The sequence below is a fragment of the Eurytemora carolleeae genome, unplaced genomic scaffold, assembly GCF_000591075.1.
Source record: "Eurytemora carolleeae unplaced genomic scaffold, Eaff_2.0 scaffold1321, whole genome shotgun sequence".
In the NCBI taxonomy this organism is placed as follows: domain Eukaryota; kingdom Metazoa; phylum Arthropoda; class Copepoda; order Calanoida; family Temoridae; genus Eurytemora; species Eurytemora carolleeae.
This window is the reverse complement of record NW_019397288.1, coordinates 40,661-64,340: the sequence shown is the minus strand read 5'-3', so window position 1 is coordinate 64,340 and position 23,680 is coordinate 40,661. Positions and strand designations below refer to the sequence as shown.

The 23,680-nt window shown below is 33.0% G+C and overlaps 1 protein-coding gene across 1 annotated transcript in view; it reads right to left on the bottom strand.

Annotated features, from left to right (window-relative positions):
• Positions 1 to 23,680, bottom strand: part of LOC111713285 (thrombospondin type-1 domain-containing protein 7A) — a gene marked incomplete at its 5' end in the record, with an annotated part of 72,816 nt that overhangs the window by 9,029 nt on the left and 40,107 nt on the right. The window contains 12 exons of the mRNA XM_023488121.1: positions 1,493 to 1,577; positions 2,663 to 2,742; positions 3,625 to 3,707; positions 4,744 to 4,833; positions 6,021 to 6,147; positions 7,152 to 7,325; positions 13,162 to 13,295; positions 13,619 to 13,702; positions 15,057 to 15,125; positions 15,858 to 15,939; positions 17,667 to 17,833; positions 20,338 to 20,473. Coding sequence (XP_023343889.1) covers positions 1,493 to 1,577; positions 2,663 to 2,742; positions 3,625 to 3,707; positions 4,744 to 4,833; positions 6,021 to 6,147; positions 7,152 to 7,325; positions 13,162 to 13,295; positions 13,619 to 13,702; positions 15,057 to 15,125; positions 15,858 to 15,939; positions 17,667 to 17,833; positions 20,338 to 20,473 — 1,311 coding nt within the window. The remainder of the gene's footprint in view (positions 1 to 1,492; positions 1,578 to 2,662; positions 2,743 to 3,624; positions 3,708 to 4,743; positions 4,834 to 6,020; positions 6,148 to 7,151; positions 7,326 to 13,161; positions 13,296 to 13,618; positions 13,703 to 15,056; positions 15,126 to 15,857; positions 15,940 to 17,666; positions 17,834 to 20,337; positions 20,474 to 23,680) is intronic.

Sequence of the window (23,680 nt, the reverse complement as noted above, 5' to 3'; positions counted from 1 at the left end):
GACTGTACAGTGGAACCTGTAGCAGGGTGCAGATATACACCATCTAGAGAAGGAAAACATATTGAAGGGACTGTACAGTGGAACCTGTAGCAGGGTGCAGATATACACCATCTAGAGAAGGAAAACTTATTAAAGGGACTGAAGTGAAATTTTTTGTCATCCTCACTGTAAAGATGGATATACTGGATTAACAACGGTACCTTTATCTAATCAATAATGTGGAAGATATTGTCGTTTTTTAGGTTTAAAAGTGTTTACAATTATAATAATTTCTGTATGGGTGCCTCCAGTAGAATTGCGCAAGTCCCTTTTGTATAGAGCCCACAAATAGAAAAAACCAGTTTTCAAAATTATCAACATTGATTCATTAATTTCATACTTAATAAAACAAAGCTTTTAAGGGTTCCAATGTGAACCTGTTTCTTCAAAACATTTAAATTACCACGAGTAGTCACAATAACTAATTAATAACACAATTGAAATATTAAGGATTGAGATGTATTGAATAATCTGCTTTAATCTCGGAGCAAATATAATTTGTTAATCCTTGTTATATTAATATTGTAAAGCCTAAATTCATGCTTAAATCTTAATACTATTACCAGGTTTATCTCTGTAACATGACAATTAATGTATTTACTGTGGATTTTGCGGGTGCTGCTCTGAATCGGACGTGCCAATATATAAATGAAGGGGTCACTCTACATTACGTTTTTAGTCCCTTTAAACTGTGTACGAATTTAATGAATTTAAGCCGCGTCTCAAATCCCCAAAAAACGGGTTTTAATTGAGCGGCGGCTTAAATCTTGAAAAAATGTATACAATTTTAAATGGAACCAACCATATTTAAGCCGTGGCTTAAATTTAAATCGCGGCTCAAATTCTTTAAATTCGGTCTCTGTTGACTTATATGTTGAAATAGTTAAAATAATAGTGTTTCCTATGGTTGACAATTATATAAGCATAGAATTTTAATATCATAGCTTTATGTAAACGTATTTCTGTAACTTTCCCATCCTAAAAAAAACCTTCCCCATGAAACCAGTTTTTGTTGCTATCATCTTGAAACCGGTTTTTTGTTGCACTTTCCTCCCTAGAACCGGTTATTGTTCCTTCTTTAGATCCAGTTTTGGTTGTCCCCCTTGGAACCGGTTTTGTTGCACCTTCCCCCTGGAACCAGTTTTGTCCCCCCCTGGAACCGAGGTTTTACCCCCTACTGGAACCGGTTTTTGTTGTCACTCTCCCTCCGGATTCAATTATGTTATTGTTTACGTTTCTCTGGAACAACAAACATTTAAAACCAAATTCTCAACTATCTCAACAAGGGAAATATACAATATGACAACAGCTGTTATAATATGTATAATTGTTTAGTTTTCAGATTTTTTGGAAGATTTAAAAAGAGATGATTAAGTATAATATTAGGCATTTTTCAGTTTTTTTCAAAGGCCGGAATTTTATAAAGCATAATAATTTTTTGCATATATTCTACCTTGTTTCTGAGAGGTGTGGTGTACACTTCCCATGAACACCTCTAGAATTCTGTACAACGTTTCGTAATCTTGTCTGTACACCAACTAAAATAAATGATAAAAATAATTTTAAAGATTTGAATTTTTTTCTTGCATCTTTTTAAATTAATTAATTAAAAAATATGTGGTCCCGAATTTTTCTTTATTGAATTAAAAACGAAAGTCCCCTTTATAAAACCCTCTAAATTTTATATTTTATTTTATCTACAAGCAAACAAGTCATTAGACTTCAACAAAGGAACAAATGTTTTTAATTTATGTCCGGAAAAAGAATAGTTTTTAAATTCATGATGCTGCATTTTTCTTGAATATTCTAGAATTTTGAATTCTCAAAACAGTTGAGCATATCTAAGAAAATGTGTTTAATAAAAGTAGATGGCGCCATTAACACGCAAATGTTAGACGTTTTCAACATATAGACATTGTGAAATTCATAGAAAGATTTTTACAGAACTAGAAAGATTTTATTCATACATTTTCTGCATTGTTTGCAATGTTTTTGCTCACAATATATCTATATGTAAAACTTCACATCTACAAATATAGTTCGAATATTAAATTCCTGGAAAAGTAGTAATGTACCGTTTAATGTACCGTTTAATGTACCGTTTAATGTACCGTTTAATGTACCGTTTAATGTACCGTTTAATGAACCGTTTAATGTACCGTTTAATGTACCGTTTAATGTACCGTTTAATGTACATGTACTGTGCCCATCTTTTTTGTAATAAAATATATGTAAGATTTGGCAGATTTTTTTAGTGGATTTCAATATTTATTTAAATCAGAACATTTTTTCAAATTTCGTCCTTAGTAGCTAGGGTTATGTGAGGTCATACAGAAAATTTGGACGTTTATTGAACACAATAAAAAAGGTATGCCAAATAAATATATCTAAACTAGGCTTCGCGCCCATCTTATATTTTAACTTTCAATTGTGTCTCTATCTGTGAACAATTTCTCTGTAAACAATATAAAACAATAAAAACAAATTCGCGGATTTCATAATATTTTTTCGCGCATTTTGAAAAATTTACAAAAAACAATAACTTAAGGATTAAAATTTTTGTAATTTTGAGCATCCATAAACCTTCCCTGGGGTCATGTGAAGTCCTACACAAAATATGTACCTGAGCTGGCAGGTCTACATGTATCCTGTGTACATGAAGACCATTCGGACCAAGATGACACAGTACAATCCGTATCACAACTAAAATTTTAATTATAAATTTTTAAAATTAGAATCTTCTATTACAACTTTATTGCAAAGGAATTGAGTCTTTGCAACAAACACTGATTTTCTAATCACTATATCATTGGAACCAAATGTTGAAGACCTTAGATATTTCAAACTATGAATTCTGTTAGATCAAATAATATGAGTTTGAAATTTCAAAGCTTTACAACATCGAGTTCTTTAGATATTGAGGTTTAAATATATGATTTTGTTCCAAAGACTCAATTCCTTTGCTGAAATTTTTGTTTTCAAATACTTTCCAAACAGGTTTTAAAACTTTCAAAATGCTATTCATTTTCTGAAGGGTTGTTTTTCAGTTAGCTTGTTTTTTGTTTGTTTTAGGTACAGCGACAACCAGAAAACTGTGGAATAGTAAGACGACATCACAGCAATACTTAAGTGTATTTAATGTTGTTACAAAGTAAAGAGTGTTACTAAAAACTTACAAAATCATTTATTAAGTTAAATGGCTCTTTTTACACTACACACACGGACAGCCGTAGTACATTTGAATTTCCGAGCCGGGTCATAACTTAAGTCCCAGTTAGTACTGTATCGCCCGGACATTGAGTTAATGAAGCAGACACTCAATAGGAGTAGCCGGCGTAACAAGGTTGACGCGGTCAGACTTTTACTAAAGGGGCAGAGGTGAGTGCAAAACTGCTGTATCTCATGTTTCATGTTATTTAAAATCATAACTTGAGTCTAAAAGTCAACTTTCTATTCCTTAGTTTTCTGGTTCTCAGTTCTCACTTTATAAAAGATAAAATTCTGGATTGATATTGTAAACCTTTTATTTGATGTTTCTGTAAACTTTGATCTTTTCTTCAATGTTTGAAATTAATAAAATACTACCTGATATAACAAGAAGTTACTGTGCTAAGGTCCTCCAGCTGACCGATAATCAACCCGCTGGATGGATCAATTCCAATCTTGTCCTAGTAGAAATTAGGACTAAAATACTTTTAAATGGATTAAATGAACACAATACAGCAAATTCCCTATGGATACCTAATAAAAATAAATAACTTATCTCTATGTCCACCTGTCAAATGAATAACTTATCTCTATGTCTACCTGACAAATGAATAATTAATCTCTATATCATCTTAGCAAATGAATAATTAATCTCTATGTCCTACCTGGCAAATGAATAACTAATCTTTATGTCTACCTGGCAAATAAATAACTAATCTCTATGGCTACCTGGTAAATGAATAACTAATCTATATGTCTTCCTGACAAATGAATAACAAATCTCTACGGCTACCTGGTAAATGAATAACTAATCTGTATGGCTACCTGGTAAATAAATAACTGATCTCTATGTTTACCTTGTAAATGAATAACTAATCTGTATGGCTACCTGGTAAATGTAAAAACAATCTCTATGTCTACCTGATAAATGAATAACTAATCTCTATGTCTACCTAGCAAATGAATAACTAATCTCTATGGCTACCTGGTAAATGAATAATAAATCTCAATGTCTACCTGGTAAATGAATAACTGAACTCTATGTCTACCTGGCAAATGAATAACTAATCTCTATGTCTACCTGGCAAATGAATAACTAATCTCTATGCCTACCTTGCAAATGACTAACTAATCACTTTGTCTACCTGGCAAATGAATAATTAATCTCTATGTCTACCTGACAAATGTATAACTAATCTCTATGTCTACCTGGAAAATGAATAACTAATCTCTATGTCTACCTGGCAAATGAATAACTAATCTTTATGTCAACCTGGCAAATGAATAACTAATCTCTATGTCTACCTGGCAAATGAATAACTAATCTCTATGTCTACCTGGCAAATGAATAACTAATCTCTATGTCTACCCGGCAAATGAATAATTTATCTCTATGTCATCCTAGCTAATGAATAATTATTCTATATGTCTACCTGGTAAATGAATAAACAATCTCTACGTCTACCTGACAAATGAATAACTAATCTCTATGTCTACCTGGCAAAGAGAATCAGGAACAACAGTTCCTCCAGGTTTAGTAACACAGCTGATATTTCTACGCTGTATACCTGTACCGCAAGTGGCACCCTGAATTAACAAATATTAAATAACTCAAAGAACAACGAACGTTTTTTTAAAACGCATTAACGTGCCCAGCCCTATTAGCATGTACAAGGATTACGAGTTTGTTTTTATTCATTCTCCTTTTTCTCTCTACTTTACAATCTAAACCTAGTTTCTTACTGCTCCGTGGTTCACAATAGACCTATTCAAGTATACCTCGTTATAAGAAATTCTTTGTGAACAAAATTTAAATAGTTTGAAATAACCCAAGAGAAAACTAGGGGAAATCTGTCAGTGAAGGAAAATTTTAAATCAGTTCAATTTTAGATTTTACAAAATTTTCTTTTCATAGTTTTATCGATGAACGATTAAAGCTTTAACAAGCTTTTTTTATCAAAAACTTTGAATTTGCAGCATAAGTTAAAATAAGAGTAAAACTGCAGTGCACCTTTTTTGATAAAAATGCTCGGACGCAAGCTTTGCACTAGTCCTAAAGTTTTTTTTTTACAACTTTAATTTTCAAACGTATTTAGATCTTTTATAGCAAATAATTCATGAATCACTTATGCAAGAGATTTTTTGTCAAAATATACCATTTTAAAACCAAATTTGAACCCCTGAATAAAAAAAACGTTAAAATGCCGCAAAAATCAACAAAAATACAGGCCAAACAATCGTGAAGAAATTTAAAAACTTGTCTCACAAATTCTAGTTTTCACAAAATTAAAGTTGTTTTAAAGTTTGAGCTCTTTGAGCCACACAACTTGGTTTCTTTAAACTTGAGAATATGTCACATTTTTTATCAACTCGGCCTCCTGACCTCCTGAAATCCATGACCTCCAGACCTCCTGACCCCCTGACCTCCTGACCTCCTGACCTCCTGACCTCCTGACCTCCTGACCTCCTAACCTCCTGACCTCCTGACCTCATAACCTCCTGTCCCCCTGACCCCTTGACCTCCTGACCTCCTAACCTCCTGACCTCCGGACCTCATAACCTCCTGTCCCCCTGACCCCTTGACCTCCTAACCTCTTGACCCCTAGACCTCCTGACCCCCTGACCTCCTGACCTCCTGACCTCCTGACCACCTAACCTCCTGACCTCCTGACCTCCTGACTCCCTGACCCCCTGACCCCTTGACCTCCTAACCTCCTGACCTCCTAACCTCCTAACCTCCTGACCTCCTGACCCCCTGACCCCCTGACCTCTACCTGTAGTTGGCAAGGTGACCAGGATGGTTTGTCCCATATGTAGCAGGGGGTTGAGGGGCAAGGTTTCTGCTCCTTTAATCCTCCTTGGCAGGGTCTACCCGTAGCTGTAGGAGACACCAATACCCTCCTAGATACAATATATGTCAATCCTCCTTTGCAGGGTCTACCATGGTAGATGTAGGAGACACCAATACTCCTAGATACAAAATATGTTAATCCTCCTTGGCAGGGTCTACCCGTAGCTATAGGAGACACCAGTACCCTCCTAGATACAATATATGTTAATCCTCCTTGGCAGGGTCTACCCGTAGCTGTAGGAAACACCAATACCCTCCTAGATACAATATATATTAATACTCCTTGGCAGGGTCTACCAGTAGCTGTAGGAGACACCAATACCCTCCTAGATACAATATATGTTAATCCTCCTTTGCAGGGTCTACCATGGTAGATGTAGGAGACACCAATACTCTCCTAGATACAATATATGTTAATCCTCCTTTGCAGGGTCTACCATGGTAGATGTAGGAGACACCAATACTCTCCTAGATACAACATATGTTAATCCTCCTTGGCAGGGTCTACCATGGTGCTGTAGGAGACACCAATATCCTCCTAGATACAATATATGTTAATCCTCCTTTGCAGGGTTTACCCGTAGCTGTAGGAGACACCAATACCCTCCTAGATACAAAATATGTTAATCCTCCTTTGCAGGGTCTACCCCTAACTGTAGGAGACACCAATACCCTCCTAGATACAAAATATGTTAATCCTCCTTTGCAGGGCCTATCCGTACCTGTAGGAGACACGAATACCCTCCTATGTTAATCCTTCCTGTCAGCAATTTTAATCAACATTTAAAAGGATTAAAAAGATTACATTTTTTGTGCGTTTAGATGATTTCAAAAAGCAAACCGGGTTTTTGGTTCAGTTTTTTAAATTAAAAGATTATACATTATAATCCTCCGAAAAATAATTTAACTTGGGTTAGTCTTATTTCCTTTCTTTCAAAATAAATTCAACCTTTATAAAACGGTTCTTTAAGAGTTTTAGGTCGTCATTAAAGTTTTAAGGTCGTCATTAAAGTTTTAGGTCGTCATTAAAGTCTCATCCTTTGGAACGACCTACCTTGTTCTCGTTATATTAGCGAGGAAAAGTCCGCACTGACATTGGGACTCGTCCCAGGGACTCCAGGACGATAGGACGCAATCGAGAGGACATTCAACACTACAGGACACAGACACTTCACCAGGCAGGGGTAGAGTAGAACAGAACCTACCAGAGACAGGTCGACCATCACTCCTAAAGAAGAAGTCAAGTTGGACTGCAATATCATTGTATTCTGTCATTCCTTCAATGCCATTAGCTTTGTTCATCAAAACCAGAGGAGTTTGGTTAGTAAAGGACGATTTATTTTTTAAAATATCTATACACAGAAACATCAAATAGAAATGAAAAAAATACTAGTTTTGATAAAAATGTCGATATTTTTCTCCGTAGCTCGACAAACTTAATAAAACTAAACAAAGATAAACAAAAACTTTTAAAACTTTTCTCTGAAAAATATTTGTTTCAAAATGATACCAGAGAAAGATTTGTCAATTTGAATATTTTTTTTTTTAAAATTATGCAGTAAGTACTTAGTACATTGTACAACTTTAAGTCCCTGACCATATTATTAAGAAAGACAAACCATGGGTAGGCTGCACCGCCACGATGTTTATTTACAGAAGTGTTCTGTACTTTATGGCTGGAATTCTCAGCATTTTGTTAAAGGGACTGTAACGTAATTTCAAGTGACCCGCCTTAAAATAAAAAGAGTGACATGTCCAATTCACAAAGGTACTCTAAACAGCTTTTTTCTGATTAAGAATGAATGAGAAATCCATGATTTTTCTTAACTTGTAGTTTATCTACAAATTGTATCTTGCGGAATTCTAGCTGCAGAGGAAAAAAAGCGAATTTAACAGTTTTAAGAATTAAACAAGAAAATCTTCTTCAATGTTGGTTTGATAAATGTATAGAGGGTATCAATTGTGAATTGTGCATGGAGGTTCACTTAAATTTACAAAGACAGTCCCATCTTTTCACAGTGTGTGAATAAGAATACGTAATTTCTACATTAGAAAATAAATAAATGGTAAAATATTTAGGAGACATGTTCACTCCTCTGTATGTCGAGTCCATTAGCGCCTGATCCAATCAGGGTTCAGTCATGTGTTTGTTGTCTCTTCTTAACCAATAGAAATAGTATGGCGGTAACATCTATCTTTCTATCTCATTATCCAACCAGAGATATGAATCCTTCAATCGGCGCTATTGTAAATGGAAATATTTACATGTTAGAGTAAGGATTATAGTATATTAATTGAGAACAAAATCATTAAAAACCACAATAAAATTATACGAAATTTTTTTATTTTAAAAAATATTTTTAGTAATAAAATTTTGTCTTCAAACAAAAAAGCTAATTTTCAAAAATACCCAATAGAAGAAAACTAATGATTTAAGTGCAATATTTTGTAGTGCACATTGCAAAATCTTGGCAAAAGTAATTTCTTTGCAAATAGAAGATATATGTACCGTTGTATCACAGAAGTTAAGTAATTATTATTGACAAACTTGACTTTTTAGTTTCTAATTCAAGAAAAGGTATCATTCTTTTAAACGGATTCTCCTCCGTATTCCAATAAAAAACTATGACCAAACCGCTTTGGGATCAAACAAATTAAAAAAGCATTAACATCTGAAATATTAAATTCAAAATACCAGCAAATAAAGAAAACTCAGTATTTGAAGTGTCCTAACCACTGAAAAAGAAGTGCTTTTCTTTAAGATTTTCTGATTTTTTTAAAACAAAAGTAGAATATTCAAATAAATTTTTCTTTTTTTCGCTTATATTCATGATAAATCTTTCAGAGAAAAGGATATTTACTAATCTACGTTTTCAAAATAGTTTAGATTCAGATTTTGATGCTCGCTTTCACCCCCCCCCCTAAAATTTAAAAATTTAAAAATAAAAATGTTAAAAAAAAAGATGTTGATAGCAAAATGTTTCTTTTACAGTTTTTATTGATACTTTTCCCCTTTTGAGGATCTGGATTCGGATCCAGGAAGCCAAAATATTACGGATCCAACGGATCCGGATCTAAGCACAGAAGTGAAAACTGTAGAATTATGGATTTTTTTTTATCAATGCCTGATCTCATCTTTTTATTATTTTCAAAACTAGTTTAATCTTTAGTTTGTATTCTGTAAAGCCTGTAAAGTTCAACTAATAGAGTAGCGTATGCAAAATCCGGAACACCCAATCAGAAGCCAGGAAAATTTGAAATTTTACGCGCCAGTTAATGACTCTCATTGGTCAGAATCTTAGATGTAAATAAAAAAAGAGAGGATTAAGAAGGAAATAAAAGAATCCACATTGGATATTCAAATTAATTGATCGGACTTCAGGATATTCAATTTTTAAGTTTTCAGTTCTGGTTCTATATATCTATTCAGTTAATGATTCAGTCATGTTTCAATTGTGTTCAATGTGTAATAAACCAGAAAAGACCGGCTTAAATCTTCATAAAAAGATATCTTATAAATATCCATCTTGAAACTTTTATTTCCTTCTTTACAACTTCCTTCATTGCAGTTTGCTCTATACAGTAAACAATACCACTACGCTGGATCACAAAATAAAAAAAAAAACGCAAAAAAAAACTTTTTGTTAAAAAAATAGTTTTAAATTACTGTCTGACCATAATTGAATTAATTTCAAACGAGTAAAATTTGTTTAAAAGTTGAAAAAACTTTGATGAAGAATTTGTTTACTATTAAACAAATAAGCAGAAAGCATAAATATTTAATATCTCATTATATACAGGTATAGTATAGAGTTAGAGACTTATTCATTTCATTCAACTCTCTCTCTCTATGTACATTGTACATATCTATTTGTTTAATATTCTAAACCCTTTGATCCTTCTAGTGCTCAATTATAATTAGAAATTTTATTAAGCAAGTGGGTTGAAAATAAAATAAAAGTTTTTCTAATAACTTTACATGCTGCTTGCTACTATTTGATTTTCCTACTTTATAAATCTGAAACGTTTTTTCAGATTTATCTGTTTTCATCGGTAAATTGCCAAAACTTTTGAAAATTCCATTTTTTAAATTAAATTTTTTATACTGGTCGGTCGGTAGTCATAAACTTTCCCTGCGGTAATAAGTTTCTGCATTACATGTTATATCAAATTTTTTAATCGTTTTCTTAGAAATATAAATTTTTTTAATCAATTTTTTTTATCGTTTTCTAAGAAATATAAATTTTTTTAATCAATTTTTTCCCAAGGAGTTTCCAAATTCCAACGGGCAAAGCCGTGCACTTCAGTTAGCATATGATACACATATATATATTTTGATTTTACGAAGAAGAATATTTTAAATTAATTGTTTAAATATTTAGGGGGAGGGGGTGTAAGTAACAACATAAAAGCTATTATCTAAAGTGTGTGTTATTCTGATAAAAGTTTGAAAATATTGATACAGAGGAATTTTAAATAAATATAATCAGCTCTGTCGGAAGTGAAGGTTGGGAGTCTTTTTCCATTTCAACAAATTTTTGAAAATTGTTTATCTTGTTCATCTTGTTCATCTTGTTCATCTTGTTCATCTTGTTCATCTTGTTCATCTTGTTCATCTTGTTCATCTTGTTCATCTTGTTCATTTTGTTCATCTTGTTCATCTTGTTCATCTTGTTCATCTTGTTCATCTTGTTCATCTTGTTCATTTTGTTCATTTTGTTCATCTTGTTCATCTTGTTCATCTTGTTCATTTTGTTCATCTTGTTCATCTTGTTCATCTTTTTCATCTTGTTCATCTTGTTCATCTTGTTCATCTTGTTCATCTTGTTCATTTTGTTCATTTTGTTCATCTTGTTCATCTTTTTCATCTTGTTAAAAGCAATAATACATTTTAAGAAAATGAACAGATTTTTCAATGAAATTAACTTTTTGCCATTTGTAATAATTCATTTTTGAATTCCTAACTTCATATTTTCCTTTTAATCAATATTTTAAGTTTATAATTTCAATTGATCTAAATAAAAATTCGTTTTTTGGAACACCTTTATTGTCTCAACTTGACTACTATATGTAAACTTGACTATGCAAACTCTGAACTAAAGTGCTTTCAAAATCAATTACTGATCGTTATTCATCAGTGGGTACTTCAGTTAGAACAGGACACATACTTCATGCAATACTTTAAGGGAAGGGGGGGGGGTAGGGAGGCTTGGAATATTCTAGAAATTTTCTTCTTCTGTTCTTTAGATATTGCTGACAGTAAGCTAACTTATCTAGAATAACCATGGTCTAAACATTAATATAAATTTAGGACTGGAGGTATTCAGGGGTGAGGGGAGGTAAATCTTAGATCTTAGAATATATATAATATTCAAATATTATCATGGGTCCCAGGGGGAAGGAAAAGTTGAAGAGAATTGTGTATCAAAAACAAAGATGAAACTTGGTGAAAAAGAAGGGGAAGAAAAGTGTTTACTGTCCATGCAAGCCAAGAACTTTGTCTTAAAATTCTAGAGAAATATTTTCAAATTATATGAAAGAGGAATTAAATTAAACCGTGTCCGTAAGTATGCACAAGATGGAGCTTAAGTCGAGCTCAATGCTTGATCTCGAGATTCTACCCACAAAAGTTAAAAAAGAAAAATGTATAAATGAATATAGAAGTGTTCACGGTCAATATTAATATAAAAGAAGTGTCCAGGGTTTAATATAAATATAAAAGAAGTGTCCAGGGTTAATATAAATATAAAAGAAGTGTCCAGGGTTAATATAAATATAAAAGAAGTGTCCTGGGTCAATATAAATATAAAAGAAGTGTCCAGGGTAAATAGAAAATATCAAGAAGTGAACAGGGATTAATATAAATATAAAAGAAGTGTCCAGAATATAAATAAAATATAAAAGAGGTGTCCCGTGTCACTTTCAATATAATAAAGTGTCTAGGATAAATATAAAATATAAAGAAGTCCCAGTGACCAGGGGTTAATGCAAGGGATTTCAAAGTGAACCATTGAATGTTAGGTTATGTGTTGTTATAAGCTTATACAGCTTAAGCTAAATCCTTCTACCCTCAACCATCTGTTTTATTTTATTCTATTTTAATAATTTTATATTATATAAATGTATAAACGTTCTTTCAGATTTACTTTGTTCTTCCAATCCTGCAAATGTTTTCTCCATTTTTATATTTTCCCGTCCATTTCTTTCTTTCTATTTTTCCTCTTTTCTCCCCCCACCCTCAGTTTCTCCTTTTTCATACTCTTTATAAAATATTTCCATGTCTTACTTTCAATATACTCCACGATTTATTTAGCTTTTTTCCCCTCTTTATTTTTGGCGCAGTTTTTCCTAATACCTTCACCCCTTGTTTTTTTTTTCTCCCCTCCTTTCAATTTTCCCCTTTTATAAACCATGCTTAATATTTGTTAAGGTTTATCCATTGTATGGATTTACTGACATTAAACCCTAACAGTATAATACATAATATATGTTACATGTTAAAACACTTTTAACCCAAGAAATAGTTTCTATTCGCTGTTGGATGTACATAGCAAATGGCTTTTGCATGCCAGATTAAAACTTTTTTTTGTAAACAAGCATCAGTTAAAGGTAATTGCTCAGCGGAATACAGCTCATCTTGTTTGAATTCTTTGTTATTGTTTTCGTCTTCTAAGTTTTATTCTCATCATTCGGTTTGCTCTGGATTAGAGTAAATAAAGATAGAGTATATGTGCACTTGAGTATAAGCAGAATCAGGAAGATGTAGATTTTAAAAACATTTCTCACACAATGGCGCTAGTATGAAGTTTAAACATGCATAGTTTGTAAAAGAAAGCAAGCAGAATCCTGTTTTTTCTCAGCTTTCTACAGACTCAGTGACCTCTACGGCGGAATATTAATTAAATTGCACAACGTAAGTAGCAGTATGCCCATATGCCAAGGGGAGGGGGCTGATGCTAGCCCAGGCAGGAAATGAGGGGGGAAGGGGTGGGGTGGTGTAGGAGGATATAAACTCTAGTCTATATATCTCTATTGGTGGTGGCCGCGTATATTCAGTTTTCTACCTGATACACTGCGTTCCCCTGGTAACAGTTCCAGTTCCACAGGTTGCCCGGCCTTCTGGTCTACAGCTAGTCCAGGGGGTCAACCTCCATCTATACTCCCAGCAGGTAGAGTTCAACATACAGTTACTGGACTCCTAGATAATGTTGACAATGATGACAATGATGATAATGATGATAATGATGATAATGACGATAATGATAATGATGATAATGATGATAATGATGATAATGATGATAATGATTATAATGATGATAATGATGACAATGATGATAATGATGATAATGATGATAATGATGATAATGATGACAATGATGACAATGGTGATAATGATGATAATGATGATAATGATGATAATGATGAAAATGATGATAATGATGATAATGATGATAATGTTGATAATGATGATAATGATGATAATGATGATAATGATGATAATGATGATAATGATGATAATACCTGTACAGGAGGGCATATAAGTGAGGTTTGGGCTGGTTGTCTAAGGACGGATCTGGTTCTTGTTCTCCGGGATCCCCAAGAGCACTGAAAACATCCAGTATAATGTTTAGCATACGTTTGCATATCATAATAAATTGTTGAGCTGAAATTGAATTATTTGTGTATGTAAGAACTTTTTTGTGGGACAAGACTATTCACTGCTTTTCTATGTCTAATTTGAATTTTCAATCGGTTAAGTAATAATTATAAATATTTTTGTTAAAATTGCAAGATTATGTTTACATCTGTTTTTTAATAAGATTATTGACAGTTTTTATAATTTTCAATTCAAAATTATTTTAACTTTTTTCCTAAAAATTTCTTTTAAGAATTGTATTAAGTGAACATGTTTAAAACAGATTTAAACATTTTATATTTTGTCTTTATTGCTTTACGATACAATAAAAACCATGTAGAGTAAGAGGGGAATCAAAATCCACTAAAAATATAATTTCTTTGAACCTAAAGGTTAGTTTTCTGATATTCCCAAAGAAACCCAATTCTATCTGATTATTTTAAAATTCAACCTGATAAAAAATATCAAAATCTCAAAAATAAAAATATTTAAAGTGAGAACTTGGATTGTAGACCAGACTAACTCCAGGTTGAAAGTGTGGATAAGCTTGAAGAAGAATATTCCTTGAAGGGTTGGAAAGGGAGGGTTAGGATTAACCTGGAGTAAAGATATCAAGGTTTACAGGATATGTAATATCCGTTCTAACCCTGAACCAAGCTAACACTAGATGAATTATGCTTCTCAACCAACCTACCATGGACATTAATGTCCGGGGGGGGGGGTAGTAAAGAGGGGGAGCGGAGAAGCTCCTGATGCGGAAATATTAGTTTTAAATAAGTAATATAAATGCATTTTCTAAGCCAAAGAATGGTAAGTAAATATGTGTTTTCCTTTTTTCGTTCCGTTGTTTCAAATATGAATTATATGTTTGGATTAATGAAGCTTTGAGTTGATCGGGTACAGATTTTATTTTTGTGCAAGCAGAACTACTCGAAAAAAACTAAGCTAAACACTTTTAAGGAGCAAAACCAGTGTGGGCAGATTAACTTTTATTAGGTTTATTTATAATTTCTCAGCTCAGGTGTTAATCTGCGCTCCTTATTAACCGAGCGTTCCAAAACTGCGTTTTTACTGTTTTAGCTAATTTTGCGTTTTGTCGGTAGATACCTTCTTTGAACAAAAAGAAACTAATTTTCTTCAGAACATATTTCCTTTTTAAACTAGATTTTCAGCAAGATAGCTTAGAAAGAAAGAAAATAAAAAATATTAAAAAAAATAAATAAAAAGAACAACGATAAATAAAGTATGATTAAATAACTAAACAAAAAAATAAAAAAAATAAACGAATAAATGAATAAATATATTAATAATTAGAATTTTTACATCTCTGCAGGATGACCACTCCGTCCAATCTCCAACTACGCACTGCCCCGGACAAGGTTCTTCACAATTCTAAAAAATATATTTATAAATCATTATCTTGAAGGAATTGTCAACGATACTTTTAAGGAACTTTTACTTAAAGTATACTATCAACCATTTACGGCGGTAATGAAGAAATGGGCCAACTATTAAAACAAAAAGTAACATATTGGAAATTTTAGGAAGAACGCCCAAATGTCTCCGATAATTGGTCATCAAATCAAATCAAATATTTATTGCAATCTGCCTGTAGATGACGTTAAATAAAAATTTGACAATATAATCGTCACATTAATAATAATATTAATGTTCGGTTTGTTTGACTGTCCCTTATTAAAACTAGGGTTTCCAGCGAACCAAACGTTTCGCAAAAAATTGCAAAAGTTTTCGTCCGTTTTTCGCAAAATTTTCGGAAATTTTCGCATTTCTTATTTTGTGAAAATTTCACATTTTTTTCGCGAAGCATATTGAATCGAAATTTCACAAAAATGTTCGCATTTTTCGCGATCGAACGAAATACAAAAAGTGCGAAAAGGTTCGCATTTTCGCGAAATAATTTCCTTTTTCGCTGGAAACCCTATTTTAAAATGATATTTTTTTTAAACGTTTAAGATTCTTGGAAATATGATGTCACTTAAAGTTTTTCGACAGTCCCTTCTTTAAGAAAAAACTTATTCCATAAGAGAGGAATTGTGTTATTTTAAAAATAGTGTTTTTGGTGCAAGAGGGTTTAAAGAAACACTTTTTCATTTTTCCACTAACCTGCAATGAGTCTGGTCGTGTAACAGCATCGCAAAATTCGTCCAAAACGACGATTTCTGAATCCTGAACTTTTTCAGCGCATCTAAAATAGAGTTTCTTTTAGAAAAGATTTCTAAGTTCATGTTTTTATATTTTTCAATATCTTCTCCATAAAAAGATTTTGCTTTGATTAACTTAATGTAAATTCTTAAATTTGATTTATTTATAAAACCATTATTTTGAACGTTCATTGATCATAAAAATTAGGGGAATATGTTTTATATATTATATATATTATTTATATTTATAATACATATATATATACATTATATAGTTTATTTAGGTGTAGTCTGTAGATTAGGGTGTAACCGAATTACAAAATATGGTTCAGGGAAGAAAAGTAGGGAAGTGGGTCTAGAGAGGCGACCCGCAGCGGGGGGGGGGGGTAGGGGAAAAGGGGTTAATCGGGCATAGTTAGGGGGGAAGGGAGGTGTAAACAAAGCTTCTATATATAGTTTAGTTGTATAATGTTAATGATTAGCAAATATTCCAAACTAAGCATGATAATCTAAAAGCACATAGAGTTTGTAGTTAAACGATGACCCCTCTCTAGAAGGGGAAACTAGAGACACGCTTTCACTAACTTGAAAAACAAAATCAATAATAAAAGCTAGTTTATAGAGAAGGAATTATTATTATTATAAATAGATAGAATAGTTTTTATCCAAATTTGAGACAAATGAGAAAAGAAAATTTGAAGACGGTGGAATAAGAGATAATAATAAAAAAGGTATACTCAGGGACCATCTACATAAATAACAGGGTGTCCATGAACAAACTACCTATATAAAAGGGTGTCCAGGGACCAACTACATAAATAACAGGGTGTCCATGGACCAACTACCTATATAACAGGGTGTCCAGGGACCATCTACATAAATAATAGGGTGTCCATGGACCAACTACTTATATAACAGGGTGTCCGGGCCGGACCAACTACCTAGATAACAGGGTGTCCAGGGATCAACTACCCAGATAACAGGGTGCCCAGGGACCGGCTACCTAGATAACAGGGTGTCAATGGACCAAATACCTATATAAAAGGGCATCCAGGGACCATGTACCTACATAACAGGGTGTCCAGGGACCAACTACCTAGATAACGGGTGTCCAGGGACCAACTACCCAGATAACAGGGTGTCAAAGGGACCAACTATCTGGATAACAGTGTGTCCAGGTAACAACTACCTAGATAATAGGGTATCCAGGGACCAAGTACCTAGATAACAGGGTGGCCACTGTCCAGGGACTAACTACCCACAAAACAGGGTATCTAGGGACCATCTACCTAGATTACAGGGTGTCCAGGGACCAACTACCCAGATAACAGGGTATCCAGGGACCATCTCCCTAGACAATAGGGTGTTCTGGTACCAACTATCTGGATAACAGGGTGTCCAGGGACCAACTACCTAGATAATAGGGTATCCAGGGACCAATTACCTAGATAATAGGGTATCCAGGGACCATCTACCTAGATTACAGGGTGTCCAGGGACCAACTACCCAGATAACAGGGTCTCCAGGGACCAATTACCTAGATAACAGAGTGTCCAGGGACCAACTACCCACATAACAAGGTGTCCAGGGACCATCTACCTAGATTACTGGGTGTTCATGGACCAACTACCTAAATAATAGGGTATCCAGGGACCAAATACCAAGATAACAGGGTCTCCATGGACCAATTACCAGTATAACAGGGTGTCTAGGTACCAACTACCAGTATAACAGGGTGTCTAGGTACCAACTACCTGGATAAAATATCTACCTGACGGATCTCTGCCTGCTGCCCCTGCCGCAGGAGTGCTGGCCCCTGGTGCAGGGGGTCCAGGGACCAACCACCCACACAAAATTATCACAGGAGTACTCGCAGGAGGCGTACTGTACTGTTGGACCAGGACAGGGTCTACCTCCTTCTCCTACCACCTCAACCACCTGAAACGATAGGAGTTCAGCTATATTTTGTCAGATGTTAGAATACTGTTAATGAAGATTAAAAGCGTTAACAAAAATTGATTTCTCGCCTTAAATTCCGATTATTTTACCCTTTTCAGTGTAAACCTTTGATATTTCATAATTTGATCAAGCAAAATTGATAGCTTGAAATATGGAAGGTCTACGACATCAGGTTGCAAAGATAGCGATTAGTATGTTGACAGGGTTACCCACGAAGGATGAGACAGTAAAGACAACTTAAATTTGTCTTCTGCCTTGAAGGTCGTCTTCAAATTAATGATTTGGCAAAGAAAGTAAGGATATTATAGGCTTCCCTTATAAAGTTTCACAAATAGTTCATAAAGTAACTAGAGTAGGTATTTCTTTGTGCATCAGTTTGTGGAAAATTGTCATCTGATTTTAAAATACATTTTTAAAAACTTTTAAAATATATTTAAAAACCTAAACCTCCGGTAAAAAAAAATGGAAGAAAATTGAACCCAATTGATATTGATTTTTATGAAATATTTTAACATGAAACGTTATTTTTTGTTGTTAATGTTTTGATACACGACTTGTAAAAATCAGACTAAAGATTTCAACGATTAATTTTAACATTAACGATTTTACCAATCAGCTAACACATTTCTTCTCAAATATTTGAAAGAAAAGAAAAATTAGTAATTTGTTGTTCAAACAATAAGATAAAAGTAAATAATATAATGTCAAGTGTGAAAACTACTCTCAAGATTAGCTTGCGGTTTGAATTTTTAATATTTACTTACTAGAAGTGCTTTTTGGAAAAATCAACATTTATAAAACAAAAGACTTCATCTCGTCAACTTTTTACTCAAATTGGAATAGTTTTAAAAAAAGAAATAAGAAGAGTACTTTTTTAACAGAAATGGATGAATACGGGACAAAGTAGTGTTTTCTAAGGTTTTTAATTTCCAAGAAAAAAAAATGATTAATAAATATTAAATTCTAAGTTTAAAGAAAACTGATTAAAAAATTTCAAATCTTTAGATTTTTAATCCTATTCAAAAAATCTTTTTTAACACCGTAGTTAACCAGAAAAGATTAAGATTACATTCAAGTTCAAATTCTTTAATTTGAACAAAGTAAATATTGTTATTTGTGAAAAAAACTGATTATTATTTTCTTTTAGATTGATCATAGAATTAAGATCTAACTATGATTCCTTGACTGGAAAAAAAGTTTTGTAAACTGGTCTTCCTTGACTGTAATCATGAAGTTGACTGCGGTAAAAAAAATTTATCATACACTTTATATATATATATATACAAATAAAGTCGATATAGTTGCTTTCATTGACAATGTAAATGAACAAAACTACAAAGTTTCTTCTTTTGATTGTGAAACTTTATCCCGGTATACACAGAGAAACTTTTGCTCGGTATGTACACAGAGAAACTTTAGCTCGGTATGTTTCTTCGTTTGACTGTGAAACTTTAGCTCGGTATGTACACAGAGAAACTTTAGCTCGGTATGTTTACAGAGAAACTTTAGCTCGGTATATGTACACAGAGAAACTTTAGCTCGGTATGTTTTTCCGTTTGACTGTAAAACTTTAGCTCGGTATGTATTGTACACAGAGAAACTTTAGCTCTGTATGTACAAAGAGAAACTTTAGCTCGGTATGTATTGTACACAAATAAACTTTAGCTCGGTATGTAAACAGAGAAACTTAGCTCGGTATGTACACAGAGTAACTTTAGTTCGGTATGTACACAGAGAAACTTAGCTCGTTATGTACACAGAGAAACTTTAGCTCGGTATATGTACACAGATAAACTTTAGCTCGGTATGTATTGTACACAGAGAAACTTATCCCGGTATGTACACAGAGAAACTTTAGTTCGGTATGTACACAGAGAAACTTAGCTTGGTATGTACACAGAGAAACTTTAGCTCGGTATATACACAGANCCCATCTCACCCTCACTATCCCCCCATCTAGTCCCCATTCTTCCCGCAGAGTGAATAGGATTGTATGAAAAGTAAGAATCTGTGGATAAAGATTGAAGGATGAATGAAGAGGGTTATGAGTCCCCAAGAGACTGAGAGGGAAAACATGATAGAACTGGATTTGAAGAGTTTACAATGCAGGTAAACGAATCACACTTCACTCCGGCGCAAATGTCAAATCAAATAATATACAAAGAACTACCATAGCTTTATTTACAAATATTATGTGCTACAGTAATGCTCTGGCTGAGTTTTGTTTACATACCTCCTAAAAACTGCAGTTCATTTTATTTGTTGTATATTAAACAAAAACTATGCTAGTTCCTGGATAATTCCTAAACAAGGCCAAGACAAGTTTGCGTCATATTACAATTCTATGGAACATCTTTGAGCGGTTAATTTGGCCAATTTTTTGTTGTAACATGAGAAATATTTTTAAAAAGGAGAACACTCCCTTTAAAAATCGATCTCAGATCCTAAACTATAAAAAGCATAAATTACAAGTTATTTGTTACCTTTGCAGTTCTATTCTTGAGTCCAGGTCCACAGATAGAATCACAGGGACCCCAGGGACCCCAGGAACTGAACTTGCAGTCCACTGGACATAGGGTCGTGCAGCGCTCATCCAGGTACTGTTTTCCTCCACACCAACTGTACAGTAAAAAAGATTAAAATTTATTAAGTGTAGATATCTACCTATTTTCAATGAAAAGCATGGAACGTTGCGTAAATGAAAAAACCCTTGTTGTCGATTATTCCATTTTGTAGAGAAGGGTGCAGGGCAGGTTGTACAAAAGTTGAGTATATTTATCCTTGAAGAAATAGTGATCAGACAAAAACTAGCTGGTCCAATCCTAGTATTCAATCAGTTCAATTAGAACAAGAAATACCTTTGTTAGATAAACTCTAAACTAAACTACACTAAACTAAACTAAACTAAACTAAACTAAACTAAACTAAACTAAACTAAACTAAACTAAACTAAACTAAACTAAACTAAAAATATATATCTACTGGAAGTATAAAGAATATATATCTACTGGAAGTATAAAGAATATATATCTACTGGAAGTATAAGTAATATATATCTACTGGAAGCTATCTAAACTAAACTAAACTAAACTAAACTAAACTAAACTAAACTAAACTAAACTAAACTAAACTAAACTAAACTAAATTAAACTAAACTAAACTAAAAATATATATCTACTGGAAGTATAAAGAATATATATCTACTGGAAGTATAAAGAATATATATCTACTGGAAGTATAAGTAATATATATCTACTGGAAGTATAAAGAATATTCATCTACTGGAAGTATAAAGAATATATATCTACTAAGAAGTATAAAGAATATATATCTACGGGAAGTACAAAGAATATATATCTACTGGAAGTACAAAGAATATATTTCTACTGGAAGTATAAAGCATATATATCTACTGGAAGTATAAGGAATATATATCTACTGGAAGTATAAGGAATATATATCTACTGGAAAGGTTTAAATATAGGATTACCGAGTATTTGGTTTGACTTGTAACAAATGGTTGCCTATCCTCCCCCTTCGTCTTCCCCCTGACCATCCCACCCCTTCCCTTCCACCTTTCCCCTCCCTCCTTCCCCCATTTATCCCTTCCCCCCTTTCTGGTTTGCACTTGTGTAATGAAATTCCTTACAGTAGTTTAAACACACATATCAAAAGATTAGAAAGAAGGTTAGGTAGACTAGTAGACTAGTGCTTTACACTCAATATAAAGAAGTATACTAGTAGACTAGTGCTTTACACTCAATATAAAGAAGTATACTAGTAGACCAGTTCTATACACTTAAATATAAAAAAGGTAGACTAGGAGACCAGTGCTTTACATTCAATATAAAGAAGGTAGACTAGGAAACCAGTGCTTTACATTCAATATAAAGAAGGTAGACTAGTAGACTAGTGCATTACACTTAAATATAAAGAAGGTAGCCTAGGAGACCAGTGCTTTACATTCAATATAAAGAAGGTAGACAAGTAGACTAGTGCATTACACTCAATATAAAGAAGTATACAAGTAGACCAGTGCTATACACTCAATACGAAGAAGTATACTAGTAGAATAGTGCTTTACACTCAATATGAGGAAGGTATACCAGTAGACTAGTGCTTTACACTCAATATGAAGAAGATATACCGGTAGACTAGTGCGTTACACTCAATATTAAGAAGTACATAAGTAGACCAGTGCTATACACTCAATATAAAGAAGTTTTCTAGAAGACTAGTGCTTTACACTCAATATAAAGAAGTATACTAGTAGACTAGTGCTTTACACTCAATATAAAGAAGTATACTAGTAGACTAGTGCTATACACTCAATATAAAGAAGTATACAAGTAGACTAGTGCTTTACATTTAATATAAAAAAGGTAGACTAGTAGACTAGTGCTTTACACTCAATATAAAGAAGTATACTAGTAGACCAGTGCTATACACTCAATATAAAGAAGTATACAAGTAGACTAGAGCTTTACACTCAATATAAAGAAGTATACAAGTAGACTAGAGCTTTACACTCAATATAAAGAAGTATACAAGTAGACTAGTGCTATACACTCAATATAAAGAAGTATACTAGTAGACTAGTGATATACACTTAATATAAAGAAGTATACTAGTAGACTAGTGCTTTACACTCAATATAAAGAAGTATACTAGTAGACTAGTGCTTTACAGTTTACACTTTATATAAAGAAGTATACTAGTAGACTAGTGCTTTACACTCAATATAAAGAAGTATACTAGTAGACTAGTGCTATACACTCAATATAAAGAAGTATACTAGTAGACCAGTGCTTTACACTTAAATATAAAAAAGGTAGACTAGGAGACCAGTGCTTTACATTCAATATAAAGAAGGTAGACTAGTAGACTAGTGCTTTACACTTAATATAAAAAGTATACGAGTAGAACTGTGTAAACTGAATATAAAGAAGGTAGACTAGTGGACTAGTGCTTTACACTCAATACGAAGAAGGTATACCAGTAGACTAGTGCTTTACACTCAATATTAAGAAGGTAGACTAGTGGACTAGTGCTTTACACTTAATATAAAGAAGTAGTATACCAGTAGACTAGTGCCTTACACTCAATATTAAGAAGTATGCAAGTATATCAGTGCTTTACACTCAATATAAAGAAGTATACTAGTAGACCAGTGCTATACACTCAATATAAAGAAGTATACTAGTAGACTAGTGCTTTACACTCAATATAAAGAAGTATACTAGTAGACCAGTGCTTTACACTCAATATAAAGAAGTATACTAGTAGACTAGTGCTTTACACTCAATATAAAGAAGTATACTAGTAGACTAGTGCTTTACAGTTTACACTTTATATAAAGAAGTATACTAGTAGACTAGTGCTTTACACTCAATATAAAGAAGTATACAAGAAGACTAGTGCTATACACTCAATATAAAGAAGTATACTAGTAGACTAGTGCTATACACTCAATATAAAGAAGGTATACTAGTAGACTAGTGCTTTACACTCAATATAAAGAAGTATACTAGTAGACCAGTGCTATATCAAGCAAATGGAGCATTGACCAGTTTTTAAACTTAGACAAAGGCAAATTTAAAAGGTTTTTTGACAGGTCCTTCACATATGAACACTTTACAACATAACAAAATCAAGGTTTAAATATGAAAGTTTTGGTGTGCTTCTGGGTGTAATATCGTTAAGTTATAAAATATATATTATTCAAAACTTTGTTGCACAACTCAGTTTAGCGGGATAAATTTAAAAGACAGAATTAAGAATATTATTAGTTTTCAACCCGGAAACTTATTTTCTATTGATATTATT